General features: G+C 62.0%; 4 protein-coding genes across 4 annotated transcripts; all 4 read right to left on the bottom strand.

The window, feature by feature from the left end:
• Window positions 1–2652: 2652 nt before the first annotated feature.
• LOC128048392 (ubiquitin carboxyl-terminal hydrolase 17-like protein 6) lies at window positions 2653–4254 on the bottom strand. The gene has a single exon (XM_052640772.1). It carries the CDS (start codon window positions 4252–4254, stop codon window positions 2653–2655), a length of 1602 nt encoding a protein of 533 aa, XP_052496732.1.
• A 3053-nt stretch (window positions 4255–7307) lies between these two features.
• On the bottom strand, window positions 7308–8909 carry LOC128048665 (ubiquitin carboxyl-terminal hydrolase 17-like protein 6). Its single transcript, XM_052641092.1, has one exon. The coding sequence runs from the start codon at window positions 8907–8909 to the stop codon at window positions 7308–7310; it is 1602 nt and encodes a 533-aa protein (XP_052497052.1).
• A 3071-nt stretch (window positions 8910–11980) lies between these two features.
• Window positions 11981–13582, bottom strand: LOC128048824 (ubiquitin carboxyl-terminal hydrolase 17-like protein 6). The gene has a single exon (XM_052641265.1). It carries the CDS (start codon window positions 13580–13582, stop codon window positions 11981–11983), a length of 1602 nt encoding a protein of 533 aa, XP_052497225.1.
• A 3072-nt stretch (window positions 13583–16654) lies between these two features.
• LOC128048677 (ubiquitin carboxyl-terminal hydrolase 17-like protein 6) lies at window positions 16655–18256 on the bottom strand. Its single transcript, XM_052641104.1, has one exon. The coding sequence runs from the start codon at window positions 18254–18256 to the stop codon at window positions 16655–16657; it is 1602 nt and encodes a 533-aa protein (XP_052497064.1).
• Window positions 18257–18434: the final 178 nt, after the last annotated feature.

Raw genomic sequence — 18434 nt, 5'->3', positions numbered from 1 at the left:
GCCCACCTACCCTCTCCCCTTTAGGGGTCTCCCCACCCCAGACCCCTGCCTGACACAACCCCTCCCCAGACAACAAGAAACCCTTGCCTCAACTTTGCTCTCCAGTGAGGTCCACTCCGAATTCTAGGCTTTCTCACTGGACACTCTTCGAGCGTTCAGGGTCCTGGCACCAAAAGCTGCCGGGAGAGGGACACATGTGCTTCTCTCCCTTCAGGGCCGTTGGTCAAGCCCCAAAGCGAGCTCGTTCCGAAAGGCATAGGCTTGCTGCAACTCTGGATTCATTGCTTCAGCTCCTTTTGTGTCTCCGTTGCCTATTTTCCTTCCTTTTCCTTCTTCCATTTGTTCTGATTGTTGTTGTTGTTGTTGCTCTCTTTTTTTGTTTTGGGTTTTTTGAGGGTTTTTTTTTTTTTTGGTTTTCCATTTATTTATTTATTTATTTATTTTTTTGATTTTGTGTTCATTTTGTTATTTTTTTGTTGCTTTTATTCTCTTTTTCTATTTTATATACACTAGTGGACTCATACAGTCGTCTTTCCCATCCCAGGGCTCAAGACGCCTTATAACTCAAGGTATACAAAAGGTTTCCCTCCTGGAGGAGGATGACTGTCGCTTTCCTTCTCGGTGTGGGACAGGTGTGTTTGTTTGCTCTCCCGTCCTGGACATTATGCTTGCCTTCCAGGACGATGGGGGTTTCACGGTCCACGTGTTTCACATACGTAGCTGAAGCATTGATTCCGTTGATCCTTGCTAGGAGAGAACGGCCCTGACCCCGCTTTCTTCCTTAGCCTCTTGCACCCCTCCCACGTCCCGCTTCCCCATGCCATCCCAGGACCCTACCGCTTTGTGCTTTATCGTCCAAGTGCTCACACCCTTGCTGTCCCCTTGCCTCTTTCCCTTGGCACAGAGAAGCGAGATCAGCCAGTATCTTTCTCGCTTTGGCACGGATTGGCCCCAGCGTAAGGCCACCTTCCCACTCGCTCTGCCACGCCGCTCCAGTCGCCACTCTTCTCCTTTTCCTCCGTCTCCTCCTTCCTCTTCTCCAGAGGGGGTGGGTGGGGCAAGCAGCAAGTGCATTGGAGACGATGGGGTGGAGGAAGATGGGTGGTGATGATGAGGGAGGGCTGTGGGTGGCTCCACGTCCTCGCGCGGGGCACGCTTGTTCGTGTTCTTGGGGGAAGATACCGCTCATCATTCTCTTTCCTCTCCATGTGTGGAGGCCGTGGCGCGCTCTAGGGAACCATGCGGGGAAAACGAGCCATCGGAACGTTCTCTGTTCCTTGCCACGCCGACTCGCGCAGTCAGCAGCCAGAGTTGTCCCTCGAGGTCTGAGATATTAAACCGCACATTCCCGGTCTGCCCTTTGCTGGAGGGTTTGGGGTTCGCAGCCGTCAGCCAAGAAACAGAAATAAAACGCAAGAGGTGATCGATAAAGGTCCTCAGGCCCCCCTCCACCGGGTCACGGGAATCATGAGGCAGTCGAGAAAGCAGCTAGGGGAGGAGAGTTTCCCCCACCGCCCCGGGCACTTTGGAGGCCGGCCGCATCTCCTCGCGTCCAGCGGCGTTTGTCCGGGGCCCAGCTGGAAGAGACAACTGACTGCCAGGCAGGACGGGCAGAGTCGGAAGTCCAGTTGTCTTGCTATCCCAATCTAGGGTAGGCTCGGGTCTTTCCTCAGTGCGGGGAGGACCTTTGCTTTCAGAAATGAACGCTGCGCGACGGATCTCCACCTAGGCCCCGGTGCAATGCTGGTGGAGAGGTTTCTTTGGGACTAGCTGGCTCGCCTTTCTCCCCTCGACCTTCGTGTCGGTGCTGGCGGTGCCGTCGGTGGTGCTCATGGCATCGTGGATCGCTTCTCCTGTTTGGCACTCGGCGCTTCTCCAGCATACTCCTTGCACCGGAAATGGAGCCCCAGGGAACTTTGCGGATGAGCGTCCTGTCGGGGACACACGGATCCCCGCCTCATTCCTGCCGGACACTCTGCCTAGGAGCACGAGGCCTCCCGAGGGCAGCCACCCATAAAGACCGCCTGCCCATCTTCTCCGCAGACGCTGCTCGACGTTTGGGGCATTTTCGAGAGCCTGGCCGGCCGGAAGGACACGGTTCGTGGACCTGCATCCGCTCTTCCCTGCACCTCCCCCACCCCCCCATCCCCCCACACCCACCCCCCCCCTCACCCCACCCCCCCCCAGCCCCGAAGGGCTCCGGAGATCGTCTCCTTGCTCGGCTGGCTGTGAGCGTTCTGTGAGGCGTCTCCAGGCCGCGTCACTCACCAGAGGCCAGCGGCGCGGCCAGGGACTGGAGACGGGGGAAGAAAGGCAAAGCCACACCCAAAGTCCCATCCAGAGAGGACTCTCCCAGGCTCGCAGAAGTGGGAGGCCCTCGCACCGTGCTCAGACCCGCTCACGCACCCCATTCGCTCCGGCGACTTCCCAGCAGAGCCAGCCCTCGAGAGCTGAGCCGCTCGGGCACGAACCCGTTCCCCGGGAACGCCGAGACCCCGGGCTCACTCCAGGCCCCGCCTTTTCCCCGGAGGCCGCATCGTCCTCACCGCCAGAGAGGAACTCGCTCCTCGTCGGCACTCTTGCTGCGTCGCCCAGGGCGTGCCGCACACAGAGTGTGCCTGGGCGTCTGCACGCATGTGCATCGGAGCCGGCCTACCGCCACAGCCCCAGAGATGGCCGCAGCTTCTTGTTCCTCCCCTTGGTCGCTCTGGCCCTCCCGCTGGCACAAGGGCCCTGGCCGACGTCCGTCGGCCCCGGAGCCGGGGTGTCCGTGCTGGGCCGGTCGAGCCGGTGGTGCTCCTGTGCGGGCGGCGGGCGGTTTCTCCCTCCTCCGTGTCTGGACCGGTGAATCACGACTGCGCCGGCAGGCAGGGCAGCCTGGATCTCGCGGAGCTCCAAGGCCGGCTTCGGTCGGTCGTGTTCTTGCAGGCGTCTCCACTGCTCTAAGCTCATCCCTTCGGCCTCTGTGTCCCCCGGGGACTCCTGCGACCCAGGAGCTCTGCCGCTGGCGTCTCCTGCAGGCTGCCCGGGGTCTGTGGGGTCAGCCCCGAGGGGGGCCGCCGCCCCTCGCCCAGCGCCCCCTTCCCACGCACCCTCCCGGGCGTAGAACAGGACGTAGGCGCCCTGGCTCAGGGCAGCAGTCTCGGCACAGGCGGTCACCTTGGCATCGTCCATCTCATACCATTGGCCGTTGCCCGCTCGGACGTAACAAAAGTAGTGTCCTCGCTCACAGCTCCACCCGGAGTGCACCAGCACGGCATAGAGCACGTAGCCCAGGGGCCCTGCCTTCCGCTCAGACGTGTAGGGCTGCACGTCCAGGCACTGGGGATAGCGCGCCTCCTCAGCCCTTTTGGCCCCGCTCAGCTGTGTGAACCGCTTCAGCACCAGCACCAGGACCTGGGACGTGCTGTGCAAAGTCAACCTCTTGGTGGCAGGCACCTTCCGGAGACAAACGCCACAGTCATAGGCATTTTCCGCCTCCAGCTTCTCGGGCTTGACCAGCTCTCTCAGAGCTTGCTCCACACTCGGAGCCGCCGTGATATCCAGGCTGATGTCCAGATAAGGGTCGAACGTGTCCGAGACACCGAGGCAGTGGAGACACTGGATCCGAGACCTCCACGTCCCGCCGAAGATCTGACGGACGACGCTGGTGTCCTCGGAGGCGTGGCCCGACGGCTGGGATGCACTCAGGCACCCTTGCTGCATGCCATGCAGAGTGAACATCAGAAACTCGTGGGCATCTTCCTGCTGGTGTCTGTGGAAGCCCGCCAGCAGGTCCTTGCGGGGCCGGATCACCTCTCCCGCGTGAAGGAGGGCTCGGGTCACGTGAGCTCGCATGGCACAGAGCGTGCAGCAGCCGCCGGCCGGACAGAGGGTGGCGGGCTGCCGGGACACCAGCCAGCTGGCCAGGGGCGGCGTGTGGCTCAGACACTGCAGCGCCGCATTCACGTAGCACGTGTTCCCCAGATTCTGAAGCCCAGCGCCCACCCCCCACGGCCCCCTCCAACTCAGGGCGACTTTCTGGCCACGCGCCAGCCCCGCTGACCCAGGAGCCAAGTCACCCCGCTGGGGGCGCCCGACCGCCGGCGACGGCCCCTCAGGGACAGAGGGTCCCCGAAGGGCATCCGCACCAGCGGCGCTGGCCCGACAACCTTGCCCTCCGGCTAAGACGTTGAAGGGAGCCGGACGCGCACCTCCCCCGTGCTCAGAAGCAGCCCCCGGGGCTCTGCAAACAAGGCCCACGAGGGTTTCCATCTCCAGCTGCAGCTGCACGCCGGTGCCTCCTTCCCTCAGACCGTCGTCTCCAAAAAGGGCCCGGGCCCCGCCCCCTCGGCCCTTTGGGGGCGTCCCCACAGCCCCACCCCCGCACGTGCAATCTCCTCATTCGCTGAGGCGGCCGAGGGCCTGCCCACTCCCACTCCCGCCATCCAACCACTGAATTCCCACTTTTCTCGGGGAATTCCCCTCGAGGAAGCCCCGCACGCACTTCCGACCTGGCCCCCTGGACCAAAGGGCTCCGGATGCAAATGATTCGGGGCCATTGGGCCTTCCAGCCTTGCCCGCTAGAGATTCACTGCGGGCTTTCCAAGTTCAGCACACAAATGCGGGCTGCAGAGGAATGCCGTGGGCTCACCATTCACATCCTAACACACTTCTGGAAACATGTCTGCCCACCTACCCTCTCCCCTTTAGGGGTCTCCCCACCCCAGACCCCTGCCTGACACAACCCCTCCCCAGACAACAAGAAACCCTTGCCTCAACTTTGCTCTCCAGTGAGGTCCACTCCGAATTCTAGGCTTTCTCACTGGACACTCTTCGAGCGTTCAGGGTCCTGGCACCAAAAGCTGCCGGGAGAGGGACACATGTGCTTCTCTCCCTTCAGGGCCGTTGGTCAAGCCCCAAAGCGAGCTCGTTCCGAAAGGCATAGGCTTGCTGCAACTCTGGATTCATTGCTTCAGCTCCTTTTGTGTCTCCGTTGCCTATTTTCCTTCCTTTTCCTTCTTCCATTTGTTCTGATTGTTGTTGTTGTTGTTGCTCTCTTTTTTTGTTTTGGGTTTTTTGAGGGTTTTTTTTTTTTTTTGGTTTTCCATTTATTTATTTATTTATTTATTTTTTTGATTTTGTGTTCATTTTGTTATTTTTTTGTTGCTTTTATTCTCTTTTTCTATTTTATATACACTAGTGGACTCATACAGTCGTCTTTCCCATCCCAGGGCTCAAGACGCCTTATAACTCAAGGTATACAAAAGGTTTCCCTCCTGGAGGAGGATGACTGTCGCTTTCCTTCTCGGTGTGGGACAGGTGTGTTTGTTTGCTCTCCCGTCCTGGACATTATGCTTGCCTTCCAGGACGATGGGGGTTTCACGGTCCACGTGTTTCACATACGTAGCTGAAGCATTGATTCCGTTGATCCTTGCTAGGAGAGAACGGCCCTGACCCCGCTTTCTTCCTTAGCCTCTTGCACCCCTCCCACGTCCCGCTTCCCCATGCCATCCCAGGACCCTACCGCTTTGTGCTTTATCGTCCAAGTGCTCACACCCTTGCTGTCCCCTTGCCTCTTTCCCTTGGCACAGAGAAGCGAGATCAGCCAGTATCTTTCTCGCTTTGGCACGGATTGGCCCCAGCGTAAGGCCACCTTCCCACTCGCTCTGCCACGCCGCTCCAGTCGCCACTCTTCTCCTTTTCCTCCGTCTCCTCCTTCCTCTTCTCCAGAGGGGGTGGGTGGGGCAAGCAGCAAGTGCATTGGAGACGATGGGGTGGAGGAAGATGGGTGGTGATGATGAGGGAGGGCTGTGGGTGGCTCCACGTCCTCGCGCGGGGCACGCTTGTTCGTGTTCTTGGGGGAAGATACCGCTCATCATTCTCTTTCCTCTCCATGTGTGGAGGCCGTGGCGCGCTCTAGGGAACCATGCGGGGAAAACGAGCCATCGGAACGTTCTCTGTTCCTTGCCACGCCGACTCGCGCAGTCAGCAGCCAGAGTTGTCCCTCGAGGTCTGAGATATTAAACCGCACATTCCCGGTCTGCCCTTTGCTGGAGGGTTTGGGGTTCGCAGCCGTCAGCCAAGAAACAGAAATAAAACGCAAGAGGTGATCGATAAAGGTCCTCAGGCCCCCCTCCACCGGGTCACGGGAATCATGAGGCAGTCGAGAAAGCAGCTAGGGGAGGAGAGTTTCCCCCACCGCCCCGGGCACTTTGGAGGCCGGCCGCATCTCCTCGCGTCCAGCGGCGTTTGTCCGGGGCCCAGCTGGAAGAGACAACTGACTGCCAGGCAGGACGGGCAGAGTCGGAAGTCCAGTTGTCTTGCTATCCCAATCTAGGGTAGGCTCGGGTCTTTCCTCAGTGCGGGGAGGACCTTTGCTTTCAGAAATGAACGCTGCGCGACGGATCTCCACCTAGGCCCCGGTGCAATGCTGGTGGAGAGGTTTCTTTGGGACTAGCTGGCTCGCCTTTCTCCCCTCGACCTTCGTGTCGGTGCTGGCGGTGCCGTCGGTGGTGCTCATGGCATCGTGGATCGCTTCTCCTGTTTGGCACTCGGCGCTTCTCCAGCATACTCCTTGCACCGGAAATGGAGCCCCAGGGAACTTTGCGGATGAGCGTCCTGTCGGGGACACACGGATCCCCGCCTCATTCCTGCCGGACACTCTGCCTAGGAGCACGAGGCCTCCCGAGGGCAGCCACCCATAAAGACCGCCTGCCCATCTTCTCCGCAGACGCTGCTCGACGTTTGGGGCATTTTCGAGAGCCTGGCCGGCCGGAAGGACACGGTTCGTGGACCTGCATCCGCTCTTCCCTGCACCTCCCCCCCCGCCCCCCTACCCCCACCCCACCCCCCCCCCCCAGCCCCGAAGGGCTCCGGAGATCGTCTCCTTGCTCGGCTGGCTGTGAGCGTTCTGTGAGGCGTCTCCAGGCCGCGTCACTCACCAGAGGCCAGCGGCGCGGCCAGGGACTGGAGACGGGGGAAGAAAGGCAAAGCCACACCCAAAGTCCCATCCAGAGAGGACTCTCCCAGGCTCGCAGAAGTGGGAGGCCCTCGCACCGTGCTCAGACCCGCTCACGCACCCCATTCGCTCCGGCGACTTCCCAGCAGAGCCAGCCCTCGAGAGCTGAGCCGCTCGGGCACGAACCCGTTCCCCGGGAACGCCGAGACCCCGGGCTCACTCCAGGCCCCGCCTTTTCCCCGGAGGCCGCATCGTCCTCACCGCCAGAGAGGAACTCGCTCCTCGTCGGCACTCTTGCTGCGTCGCCCAGGGCGTGCCGCACACAGAGTGTGCCTGGGCGTCTGCACGCATGTGCATCGGAGCCGGCCTACCGCCACAGCCCCAGAGATGGCCGCGGCTTCTTGTTCCTCCCCTTGGTCGCTCTGGCCCTCCCGCTGGCACAAGGGCCCTGGCCGACGTCCGTCGGCCCCGGAGCCGGGGTGTCCGTGCTGGGCCGGTCGAGCCGGTGGTGCTCCTGTGCAGGCGGCGGGCGGTTTCTCCCTCCTCCGTGTCTGGACCGGTGAATCACGACTGCGCCGGCAGGCAGGGCAGCCTGGATCTCGCGGAGCTCCAAGGCCGGCTTCGGTCGGTCGTGTTCTTGCAGGCGTCTCCACTGCTCTAAGCTCATCCCTTCGGCCTCTGTGTCCCCCGGGGACTCCTGCGACCCAGGAGCTCTGCCGCTGGCGTCTCCTGCAGGCTGCCCGGGGTCTGTGGGGTCAGCCCCGAGGGGGGCCGCCGCCCCTCGCCCAGCGCCCCCTTCCCACGCACCCTCCCGGGCGTAGAACAGGACGTAGGCGCCCTGGCTCAGGGCAGCAGTCTCGGCACAGGCGGTCACCTTGGCATCGTCCATCTCATACCATTGGCCGTTGCCCGCTCGGACGTAACAAAAGTAGTGTCCTCGCTCACAGCTCCACCCGGAGTGCACCAGCACGGCATAGAGCACGTAGCCCAGGGGCCCTGCCTTCCGCTCAGACGTGTAGGGCTGCACGTCCAGGCACTGGGGATAGCGCGCCTCCTCAGCCCTTTTGGCCCCGCTCAGCTGTGTGAACCGCTTCAGCACCAGCACCAGGACCTGGGACGTGCTGTGCAAAGTCAACCTCTTGGTGGCAGGCACCTTCCGGAGACAAACGCCACAGTCATAGGCATTTTCCGCCTCCAGCTTCTCGGGCTTGACCAGCTCTCTCAGAGCTTGCTCCACACTCGGAGCCGCCGTGATATCCAGGCTGATGTCCAGATAAGGGTCGAACGTGTCCGAGACACCGAGGCAGTGGAGACACTGGATCCGAGACCTCCACGTCCCGCCGAAGATCTGACGGACGACGCTGGTGTCCTCGGAGGCGTGGCCCGACGGCTGGGATGCACTCAGGCACCCTTGCTGCATGCCATGCAGAGTGAACATCAGAAACTCGTGGGCATCTTCCTGCTGGTGTCTGTGGAAGCCCGCCAGCAGGTCCTTGCGGCGCCGGATCACCTCTCCCGCGTGAAGGAGGGCTCGGGTCACGTGAGCTCGCATGGCACAGAGCGTGCAGCAGCCGCCGGCCGGACAGAGGGTGGCGGGCTGCCGGGACACCAGCCAGCTGGCCAGGGGCGGCGTGTGGCTCAGACACTGCAGCGCCGCATTCACGTAGCACGTGTTCCCCAGATTCTGAAGCCCAGCGCCCACCCCCCACGGCCCCCTCCAACTCAGGGCGACTTTCTGGCCACGCGCCAGCCCCGCTGACCCAGGAGCCAAGTCACCCCGCTGGGGGCGCCCGACCGCCGGCGACGGCCCCTCAGGGACAGAGGGTCCCCGAAGGGCATCCGCACCAGCGGCGCTGGCCCGACAACCTTGCCCTCCGGCTAAGACGTTGAAGGGAGCCGGACGCGCACCTCCCCCGTGCTCAGAAGCAGCCCCCGGGGCTCTGCAAACAAGGCCCACGAGGGTTTCCATCTCCAGCTGCAGCTGCACGCCGGTGCCTCCTTCCCTCAGACCGTCGTCTCCAAAAAGGGCCCGGGCCCCGCCCCCTCGGCCCTTTGGGGGCGTCCCCACAGCCCCACCCCCGCACGTGCAATCTCCTCATTCGCTGAGGCGGCCGAGGGCCTGCCCACTCCCACTCCCGCCATCCAACCACTGAATTCCCACTTTTCTCGGGGAATTCCCCTCGAGGAAGCCCCGCACGCACTTCCGACCTGGCCCCCTGGACCAAAGGGCTCCGGATGCAAATGATTCGGGGCCATTGGGCCTTCCAGCCTTGCCCGCTAGAGATTCACTGCGGGCTTTCCAAGTTCAGCACACAAATGCGGGCTGCAGAGGAATGCCGTGGGCTCACCATTCACATCCTAACACACTTCTGGAAACATGTCTGCCCACCTACCCTCTCCCCTTTAGGGGTCTCCCCACCCCAGACCCCTGCCTGACACAACCCCTCCCCAGACAACAAGAAACCCTTGCCTCAACTTTGCTCTCCAGTGAGGTCCACTCCGAATTCTAGGCTTTCTCACTGGACACTCTTCGAGCGTTCAGGGTCCTGGCACCAAAAGCTGCCGGGAGAGGGACACATGTGCTTCTCTCCCTTCAGGGCCGTTGGTCAAGCCCCAAAGCGAGCTCGTTCCGAAAGGCATAGGCTTGCTGCAACTCTGGATTCATTGCTTCAGCTCCTTTTGTGTCTCCGTTGCCTATTTTCCTTCCTTTTCCTTCTTCCATTTGTTCTGATTGTTGTTGTTGTTGTTGCTCTCTTTTTTTGTTTTGGGTTTTTTGAGGGTTTTTTTTTTTTTTTGGTTTTCCATTTATTTATTTATTTATTTATTTTTTTGATTTTGTGTTCATTTTGTTATTTTTTTGTTGCTTTTATTCTCTTTTTCTATTTTATATACACTAGTGGACTCATACAGTCGTCTTTCCCATCCCAGGGCTCAAGACGCCTTATAACTCAAGGTATACAAAAGGTTTCCCTCCTGGAGGAGGATGACTGTCGCTTTCCTTCTCGGTGTGGGACAGGTGTGTTTGTTTGCTCTCCCGTCCTGGACATTATGCTTGCCTTCCAGGACGATGGGGGTTTCACGGTCCACGTGTTTCACATACGTAGCTGAAGCATTGATTCCGTTGATCCTTGCTAGGAGAGAACGGCCCTGACCCCGCTTTCTTCCTTAGCCTCTTGCACCCCTCCCACGTCCTGCTTCCCCATGCCATCCCAGGACCCTACCGCTTTGTGCTTTATCGTCCAAGTGCTCACACCCTTGCTGTCCCCTTGCCTCTTTCCCTTGGCACAGAGAAGCGAGATCAGCCAGTATCTTTCTCGCTTTGGCACGGATTGGCCCCAGCGTAAGGCCACCTTCCCACTCGCTCTGCCACGCCGCTCCAGTCGCCACTCTTCTCCTTTTCCTCCGTCTCCTCCTTCCTCTTCTCCAGAGGGGGTGGGTGGGGCAAGCAGCAAGTGCATTGGAGACGATGGGGTGGAGGAAGATGGGTGGTGATGATGAGGGAGGGCTGTGGGTGGCTCCACGTCCTCGCGCGGGGCACGCTTGTTCGTGTTCTTGGGGGAAGATACCGCTCATCATTCTCTTTCCTCTCCATGTGTGGAGGCCGTGGCGCGCTCTAGGGAACCATGCGGGGAAAACGAGCCATCGGAACGTTCTCTGTTCCTTGCCACGCCGACTCGCGCAGTCAGCAGCCAGAGTTGTCCCTCGAGGTCTGGGATGTTAAACCGCACATTCCCGGTCTGCCCTTTGCTGGAGGGTTTGGGGTTCGCAGCCGTCAGCCAAGAAACAGAAATAAAACGCAAGAGGTGATCGATAAAGGTCCTCAGGCCCCCCTCCACCGGGTCACGGGAATCATGAGGCAGTCGAGAAAGCAGCTAGGGGAGGAGAGTTTCCCCCACCGCCCCGGGCACTTTGGAGGCCGGCCGCATCTCCTCGCGTCCAGCGGCGTTTGTCCGGGGCCCAGCTGGAAGAGACAACTGACTGCCAGGCAGGACGGGCAGAGTCGGAAGTCCAGTTGTCTTGCTATCCCAATCTAGGGTAGGCTCGGGTCTTTCCTCAGTGCGGGGAGGACCTTTGCTTTCAGAAATGAACGCTGCGCGACGGATCTCCACCTAGGCCCCGGTGCAATGCTGGTGGAGAGGTTTCTTTGGGACTAGCTGGCTCGCCTTTCTCCCCTCGACCTTCGTGTCGGTGCTGGCGGTGCCGTCGGTGGTGCTCATGGCATCGTGGATCGCTTCTCCTGTTTGGCACTCGGCGCTTCTCCAGCATACTCCTTGCACCGGAAATGGAGCCCCAGGGAACTTTGCGGATGAGCGTCCTGTCGGGGACACACGGATCCCCGCCTCATTCCTGCCGGACACTCTGCCTAGGAGCACGAGGCCTCCCGAGGGCAGCCACCCATAAAGACCGCCTGCCCATCTTCTCCGCAGACGCTGCTCGACGTTTGGGGCATTTTCGAGAGCCTGGCCGGCCGGAAGGACACGGTTCGTGGACCTGCATCCGCTCTTCCCTGCACCTCCCCCACCCCCCCACCCCCCCACACCCACCCCCCTACCCCCACCCCACCCCACCCCCCAGCCCCGAAGGGCTCCGGAGATCGTCTCCTTGCTCGGCTGGCTGTGAGCGTTCTGTGAGGCGTCTCCAGGCCGCGTCACTCACCAGAGGCCAGCGGCGCGGCCAGGGACTGGAGACGGGGGAAGAAAGGCAAAGCCACACCCAAAGTCCCATCCAGAGAGGACTCTCCCAGGCTCGCAGAAGTGGGAGGCCCTCGCACCGTGCTCAGACCCGCTCACGCACCCCATTCGCTCCGGCGACTTCCCAGCAGAGCCAGCCCTCGAGAGCTGAGCCGCTCGGGCACGAACCCGTTCCCCGGGAACGCCGAGACCCCGGGCTCACTCCAGGCCCCGCCTTTTCCCCGGAGGCCGCATCGTCCTCACCGCCAGAGAGGAACTCGCTCCTCGTCGGCACTCTTGCTGCGTCGCCCAGGGCGTGCCGCACACAGAGTGTGCCTGGGCGTCTGCACGCATGTGCATCGGAGCCGGCCTACCGCCACAGCCCCAGAGATGGCCGCGGCTTCTTGTTCCTCCCCTTGGTCGCTCTGGCCCTCCCGCTGGCACAAGGGCCCTGGCCGACGTCCGTCGGCCCCGGAGCCGGGGTGTCCGTGCTGGGCCGGTCGAGCCGGTGGTGCTCCTGTGCGGGCGGCGGGCGGTTTTTCCCTCCTCCGTGTCTGGACCGGTGAATCACGACTGCGCCGGCAGGCAGGGCAGCCTGGATCTCGCGGAGCTCCAAGGCCGGCTTCGGTCGGTCGTGTTCTTGCAGGCGTCTCCACTGCTCTAAGCTCATCCCTTCGGCCTCTGTGTCCCCCGGGGACTCCTGCGACCCAGGAGCTCTGCCGCTGGCGTCTCCTGCAGGCTGCCCGGGGTCTGTGGGGTCAGCCCCGAGGGGGGCCGCCGCCCCTCGCCCAGCGCCCCCTTCCCACGCACCCTCCCGGGCGTAGAACAGGACGTAGGCGCCCTGGCTCAGGGCAGCAGTCTCGGCACAGGCGGTCACCTTGGCATCGTCCATCTCATACCATTGGCCGTTGCCCGCTCGGACGTAACAAAAGTAGTGTCCTCGCTCACAGCTCCACCCGGAGTGCACCAGCACGGCATAGAGCACGTAGCCCAGGGGCCCTGCCTTCCGCTCAGACGTGTAGGGCTGCACGTCCAGGCACTGGGGATAGCGCGCCTCCTCAGCCCTTTTGGCCCCGCTCAGCTGTGTGAACCGCTTCAGCACCAGCACCAGGACCTGGGACGTGCTGTGCAAAGTCAACCTCTTGGTGGCAGGCACCTTCCGGAGACAAACGCCACAGTCATAGGCATTTTCCGCCTCCAGCTTCTCGGGCTTGACCAGCTCTCTCAGAGCTTGCTCCACACTCGGAGCCGCCGTGATATCCAGGCTGATGTCCAGATAAGGGTCGAACGTGTCCGAGACACCGAGGCAGTGGAGACACTGGATCCGAGACCTCCACGTCCCGCCGAAGATCTGACGGACGACGCTGGTGTCCTCGGAGGCGTGGCCCGACGGCTGGGATGCACTCAGGCACCCTTGCTGCATGCCATGCAGAGTGAACATCAGAAACTCGTGGGCATCTTCCTGCTGGTGTCTGTGGAAGCCCGCCAGCAGGTCCTTGCGGCGCCGGATCACCTCTCCCGCGTGAAGGAGGGCTCGGGTCACGTGAGCTCGCATGGCACAGAGCGTGCAGCAGCCGCCGGCCGGACAGAGGGTGGCGGGCTGCCGGGACACCAGCCAGCTGGCCAGGGGCGGCGTGTGGCTCAGACACTGCAGCGCCGCATTCACGTAGCACGTGTTCCCCAGATTCTGAAGCCCAGCGCCCACCCCCCACGGCCCCCTCCAACTCAGGGCGACTTTCTGGCCACGCGCCAGCCCCGCTGACCCAGGAGCCAAGTCACCCCGCTGGGGGCGCCCGACCGCCGGCGACGGCCCCTCAGGGACAGAGGGTCCCCGAAGGGCATCCGCACCAGCGGCGCTGGCCCGACAACCTTGCCCTCCGGCTAAGACGTTGAAGGGAGCCGGACGCGCACCTCCCCCGTGCTCAGAAGCAGCCCCCGGGGCTCTGCAAACAAGGCCCACGAGGGTTTCCATCTCCAGCTGCAGCTGCACGCCGGTGCCTCCTTCCCTCAGACCGTCGTCTCCAAAAAGGGCCCGGGCCCCGCCCCCTCGGCCCTTTGGGGGCGTCCCCACAGCCCCACCCCCGCACGTGCAATCTCCTCATTCGCTGAGGCGGCCGAGGGCCTGCCCACTCCCACTCCCGCCATCCAACCACTGAATTCCCACTTTTCTCGGGGAATTCCCCTCGAGGAAGCCCCGCACGCACTTCCGACCTGGCCCCCTGGACCAAAGGGCTCCGGATGCAAATGATTCGGGGCCATTGGGCCTTCCAGCCTTGCCCGCTAGAGATTCACTGCGGGCTTTCCAAGTTCAGCACACAAATGCGGGCTGCAGAGGAATGCCGTGGGCTCACCATTCACATCCTAACACACTTCTGGAAACATGTCTGCCCACCTACCCTCTCCCCTTTAGGGGTCTCCCCACCCCAGACCCCTGCCTGACACAACCCCTCCCCAGACAACAAGAAACCCTTGCCTCAACTTTGCTCTCCAGTGAGGTCCACTCCGAATTCTAGGCTTTCTCACTGGACACTCTTCGAGCGTTCAGGGTCCTGGCACCAAAAGCTGCCGGGAGAGGGACACATGTGCTTCTCTCCCTTCAGGGCCGTTGGTCAAGCCCCAAAGCGAGCTCGTTCCGAAAGGCATAGGCTTGCTGCAACTCTGGATTCATTGCTTCAGCTCCTTTTGTGTCTCCGTTGCCTATTTTCCTTCCTTTTCCTTCTTCCATTTGTTCTGATTGTTGTTGTTGTTGTTGCTCTCTTTTTTTGTTTTGGGTTTTTTGAGGGTTTTTTTTTTTTTTTGGTTTTCCATTTATTTATTTATTTATTTATTTTTTTGATTTTGTGTTCATTTTGTTATTTTTTTGTTGCTTTTATTCTCTTTTTCTATTTTATATACACTAGTGGACTCATACAGTCGTCTTTCCCATCCCAGGGCTCAAGACGCCTTATAACTCAAGGTATACAAAAGGTTTCCCTCCTGGAGGAGGATGACTGTCGCTTTCCTTCTCGGTGTGGGACAGGTGTGTTTGTTTGCTCTCCCGTCCTGGACATTATGCTTGCCTTCCAGGACGATGGGGGTTTCACGGTCCACGTGTTTCACATACGTAGCTGAAGCATTGATTCCGTTGATCCTTGCTAGGAGAGAACGGCCCTGACCCCGCTTTCTTCCTTAGCCTCTTGCACCCCTCCCACGTCCTGCTTCCCCATGCCATCCCAGGACCCTACCGCTTTGTGCTTTATCGTCCAAGTGCTCACACCCTTGCTGTCCCCTTGCCTCTTTCCCTTGGCACAGAGAAGCGAGATCAGCCAGTATCTTTCTCGCTTTGGCACGGATTGGCCCCAGCGTAAGGCCACCTTCCCACTCGCTCTGCCACGCCGCTCCAGTCGCCACTCTTCTCCTTTTCCTCCGTCTCCTCCTTCCTCTTCTCCAGAGGGGGTGGGTGGGGCAAGCAGCAAGTGCATTGGAGACGATGGGGTGGAGGAAGATGGGTGGTGATGATGAGGGAGGGCTGTGGGTGGCTCCACGTCCTCGCGCGGGGCACGCTTGTTCGTGTTCTTGGGGGAAGATACCGCTCATCATTCTCTTTCCTCTCCATGTGTGGAGGCCGTGGCGCGCTCTAGGGAACCATGCGGGGAAAACGAGCCATCGGAACGTTCTCTGTTCCTTGCCACGCCGACTCGCGCAGTCAGCAGCCAGAGTTGTCCCTCGAGGTCTGGGATGTTAAACCGCACATTCCCGGTCTGCCCTTTGCTGGAGGGTTTGGGGTTCGCAGCCGTCAGCCAAGAAACAGAAATAAAACGCAAGAGGTGATCGATAAAGGTCCTCAGGCCCCCCTCCACCGGGTCACGGGAATCATGAGGCAGTCGAGAAAGCAGCTAGGGGAGGAGAGTTTCCCCCACCGCCCCGGGCACTTTGGAGGCCGGCCGCATCTCCTCGCGTCCAGCGGCGTTTGTCCGGGGCCCAGCTGGAAGAGACAACTGACTGCCAGGCAGGACGGGCAGAGTCGGAAGTCCAGTTGTCTTGCTCTCCCAATCTAGGGTAGGCTCGGGTCTTTCCTCAGTGCGGGGAGGACCTTTGCTTTCAGAAATGAACGCTGCGCGACGGATCTCCACCTAGGCCCCGGTGCAATGCTGGTGGAGAGGTTTCTTTGGGACTAGCTGGCTCGCCTTTCTCCCCTCGACCTTCGTGTCGGTGCTGGCGGTGCCGTCGGTGGTGCTCATGGCATCGTGGATCGCTTCTCCTGTTTGGCACTCGGCGCTTCTCCAGCATACTCCTTGCACCGGAAATGGAGCCCCAGGGAACTTTGCGGATGAGCGTCCTGTCGGGGACACACGGATCCCCGCCTCATTCCTGCCGGACACTCTGCCTAGGAGCACGAGGCCTCCCGAGGGCAGCCACCCATAAAGACCGCCTGCCCATCTTCTCCGCAGACGCTGCTCGACGTTTGGGGCATTTTCGAGAGCCTGGCCGGCCGGAAGGACACGGTTCGTGGACCTGCATCCGCTCTTCCCTGCACCTCCCCCACACCCCCACCACCCCACCCCAACCCCCCCCCCAACCCCCCCCCCCCCCCCCCAAGCCCCGAAGGGCTCCGGAGATCGTCTCCTTGCTCGGCTGGCTGTGAGCGTTCTGTGAGGCGTCTCCAGGCCGCGTCACTCACCAGAGGCCAGCGGCGCGGCCAGGGACTGGAGACGGGGGAAGAAAGGCAAAGCCACACCCAAAGTCCCATCCAGAGAGGACTCTCCCAGGCTCGCAGAAGTGGGAGGCCCTCGCACCGTGCTCAGACCCGCTCACGCACCCCATTCGCTCCGGCGACTTCCCAGCAGAGCCAGCCCTCGAGAGCTGAGCCGCTCGGGCACGAACCCGTTCCCCGGGAACGCCGAGACCCCGGGCTCACTCCAGGCCCCGCCTTTTCCCCGAAGGCCGCATCGTCCTCACCGCCAGAGAGGAACTCGCTCCTCGTCGGCACTCTTGCTGCGTCGCCCAGGGCGTGCCGCACACAGAGTGTGCCTGGGCGTCTGCACGCATGTGCATCGGAGCCGGCCTACCGCCACAGCCCCAGAGATGGCCGCGGCTTCTTGTTCCTCCCCTTGGTCGCTCTGGCCCTCCCGCTGGCACAAGGGCCCTGGCCGACGTCCGTCGGCCCCGGAGCCGGGGTGTCCGTGCTGGGCCGGTCGAGCCGGTGGTGCTCCTGTGCGGGCGGCGGGCGGTTTCTCCCTCCTCCGTGTCTGGACCGGTGAATCACGACTGCGCCGGCAGGCAGGGCAGCCTGGATCTCGCGGAGCTCCAAGGCCGGCTTCGGTCGGTCGTGTTCTTGCAGGCGTCTCCACTGCTCTAAGCTCATCCCTTCGGCCTCTGTGTCCCCCGGGGACTCCTGCGACCCAGGAGCTCTGCCGCTGGCGTCTCCTGCAGGCTGCCCGGGGTCTGTGGGGTCAGCCCCGAGGGGGGCCGCCGCCCCTCGCCCAGCGCCCCCTTCCCACGCACCCTCCCGGGCGTAGAACAGGACGTAGGCGCCCTGGCTCAGGGCAGCAGTCTCGGCACAGGCGGTCACCTTGGCATCGTCCATCTCATACCATTGGCCGTTGCCCGCTCGGACGTAACAAAAGTAGTGTCCTCGCTCACAGCTCCACCCGGAGTGCACCAGCACGGCAAAGAGCACGTAGCCCAGGGGCCCTGCCTTCCGCTCAGACGTGTAGGGCTGCACGTCCAGGCACTGGGGATAGCGCGCCTCCTCAGCCCTTTTGGCCCCGCTCAGCTGTGTGAACCGCTTCAGCACCAGCACCAGGACCTGGGACGTGCTGTGCAAAGTCAACCTCTTGGTGGCAGGCACCTTCCGGAGACAAACGCCACAGTCATAGGCATTTTCCGCCTCCAGCTTCTCGGGCTTGACCAGCTCTCTCAGAGCTTGCTCCACACTCGGAGCCGCCGTGATATCCAGGCTGATGTCCAGATAAGGGTCGAACGTGTCCGAGACACCGAGGCAGTGGAGACACTGGATCCGAGACCTCCACGTCCCGCCGAAGATCTGACGGACGACGCTGGTGTCCTCGGAGGCGTGGCCCGACGGCTGGGATGCACTCAGGCACCCTTGCTGCATGCCATGCAGAGTGAACATCAGAAACTCGTGGGCATCTTCCTGCTGGTGTCTGTGGAAGCCCGCCAGCAGGTCCTTGCGGGGCCGGATCACCTCTCCCGCGTGAAGGAGGGCTCGGGTCACGTGAGCTCGCATGGCACAGAGCGTGCAGCAGCCGCCGGCCGGACAGAGGGTGGCGGGCTGCCGGGACACCAGCCAGCTGGCCAGGGGCGGCGTGTGGCTCAGACACTGCAGCGCCGCATTCACGTAGCACGTGTTCCCCAGATTCTGAAGCCCAGCGCCCACCCCCCAAGGCCCCCTCCAACTCAGGGCGACTTTCTGGCCACGCGCCAGCCCCGCTGACCCAGGAGCCAAGTCACCCCGCTGGGGGCGCCCGACCGCCGGCGACGGCCCCTCAGGGACAGAGGGTCCCCGAAGGGCATCCGCACCAGCGGCGCTGGCCCGACAACCTTGCCCTCCGGCTAAGACGTTGAAGGGAGCCGGGCGCACACCTCCCCTGTGCTCAGAAGCAGCTCCCTGGTCTCTGCAAACCAAGCCCAAGTGTTTTTCCATCTCTTACCTGCAGCTGCACGCCGATTCCTCCTTCCCTCAGATGCTGGGCTCCAGAAAGGCCCCGAAACCCGCCCCCTCGGTCCTTTGGGGACCTCCCCACCGCCCTAACCCCGCACATCCCGCATGCTCCTCATTCGCTCAGGCAATTGAGGCCATGCCCACTCCCACTCCCACCATC

Source organism: Budorcas taxicolor, chromosome 5 (genome assembly GCF_023091745.1).
Source record: "Budorcas taxicolor isolate Tak-1 chromosome 5, Takin1.1, whole genome shotgun sequence".
NCBI lineage: Eukaryota > Metazoa > Chordata > Mammalia > Artiodactyla > Bovidae > Budorcas > Budorcas taxicolor.
The sequence above is the reverse complement of the archived record's forward strand: the minus strand, read 5'-3'. Positions and strand labels throughout refer to the sequence as shown.

Excerpts from the sequence above, each read along its gene's own strand:
- LOC128048392 (XM_052640772.1), bottom strand. The coding sequence starts at position 4,254 with ATGGAAACCCTCGTGGGCCTTGTTTGCAGAGCCCCGGGGGCTGCTTCT.
- LOC128048665 (XM_052641092.1), bottom strand. The coding sequence starts at position 8,909 with ATGGAAACCCTCGTGGGCCTTGTTTGCAGAGCCCCGGGGGCTGCTTCT.
- LOC128048824 (XM_052641265.1), bottom strand. The coding sequence starts at position 13,582 with ATGGAAACCCTCGTGGGCCTTGTTTGCAGAGCCCCGGGGGCTGCTTCT.
- LOC128048677 (XM_052641104.1), bottom strand. The coding sequence starts at position 18,256 with ATGGAAAAACACTTGGGCTTGGTTTGCAGAGACCAGGGAGCTGCTTCT.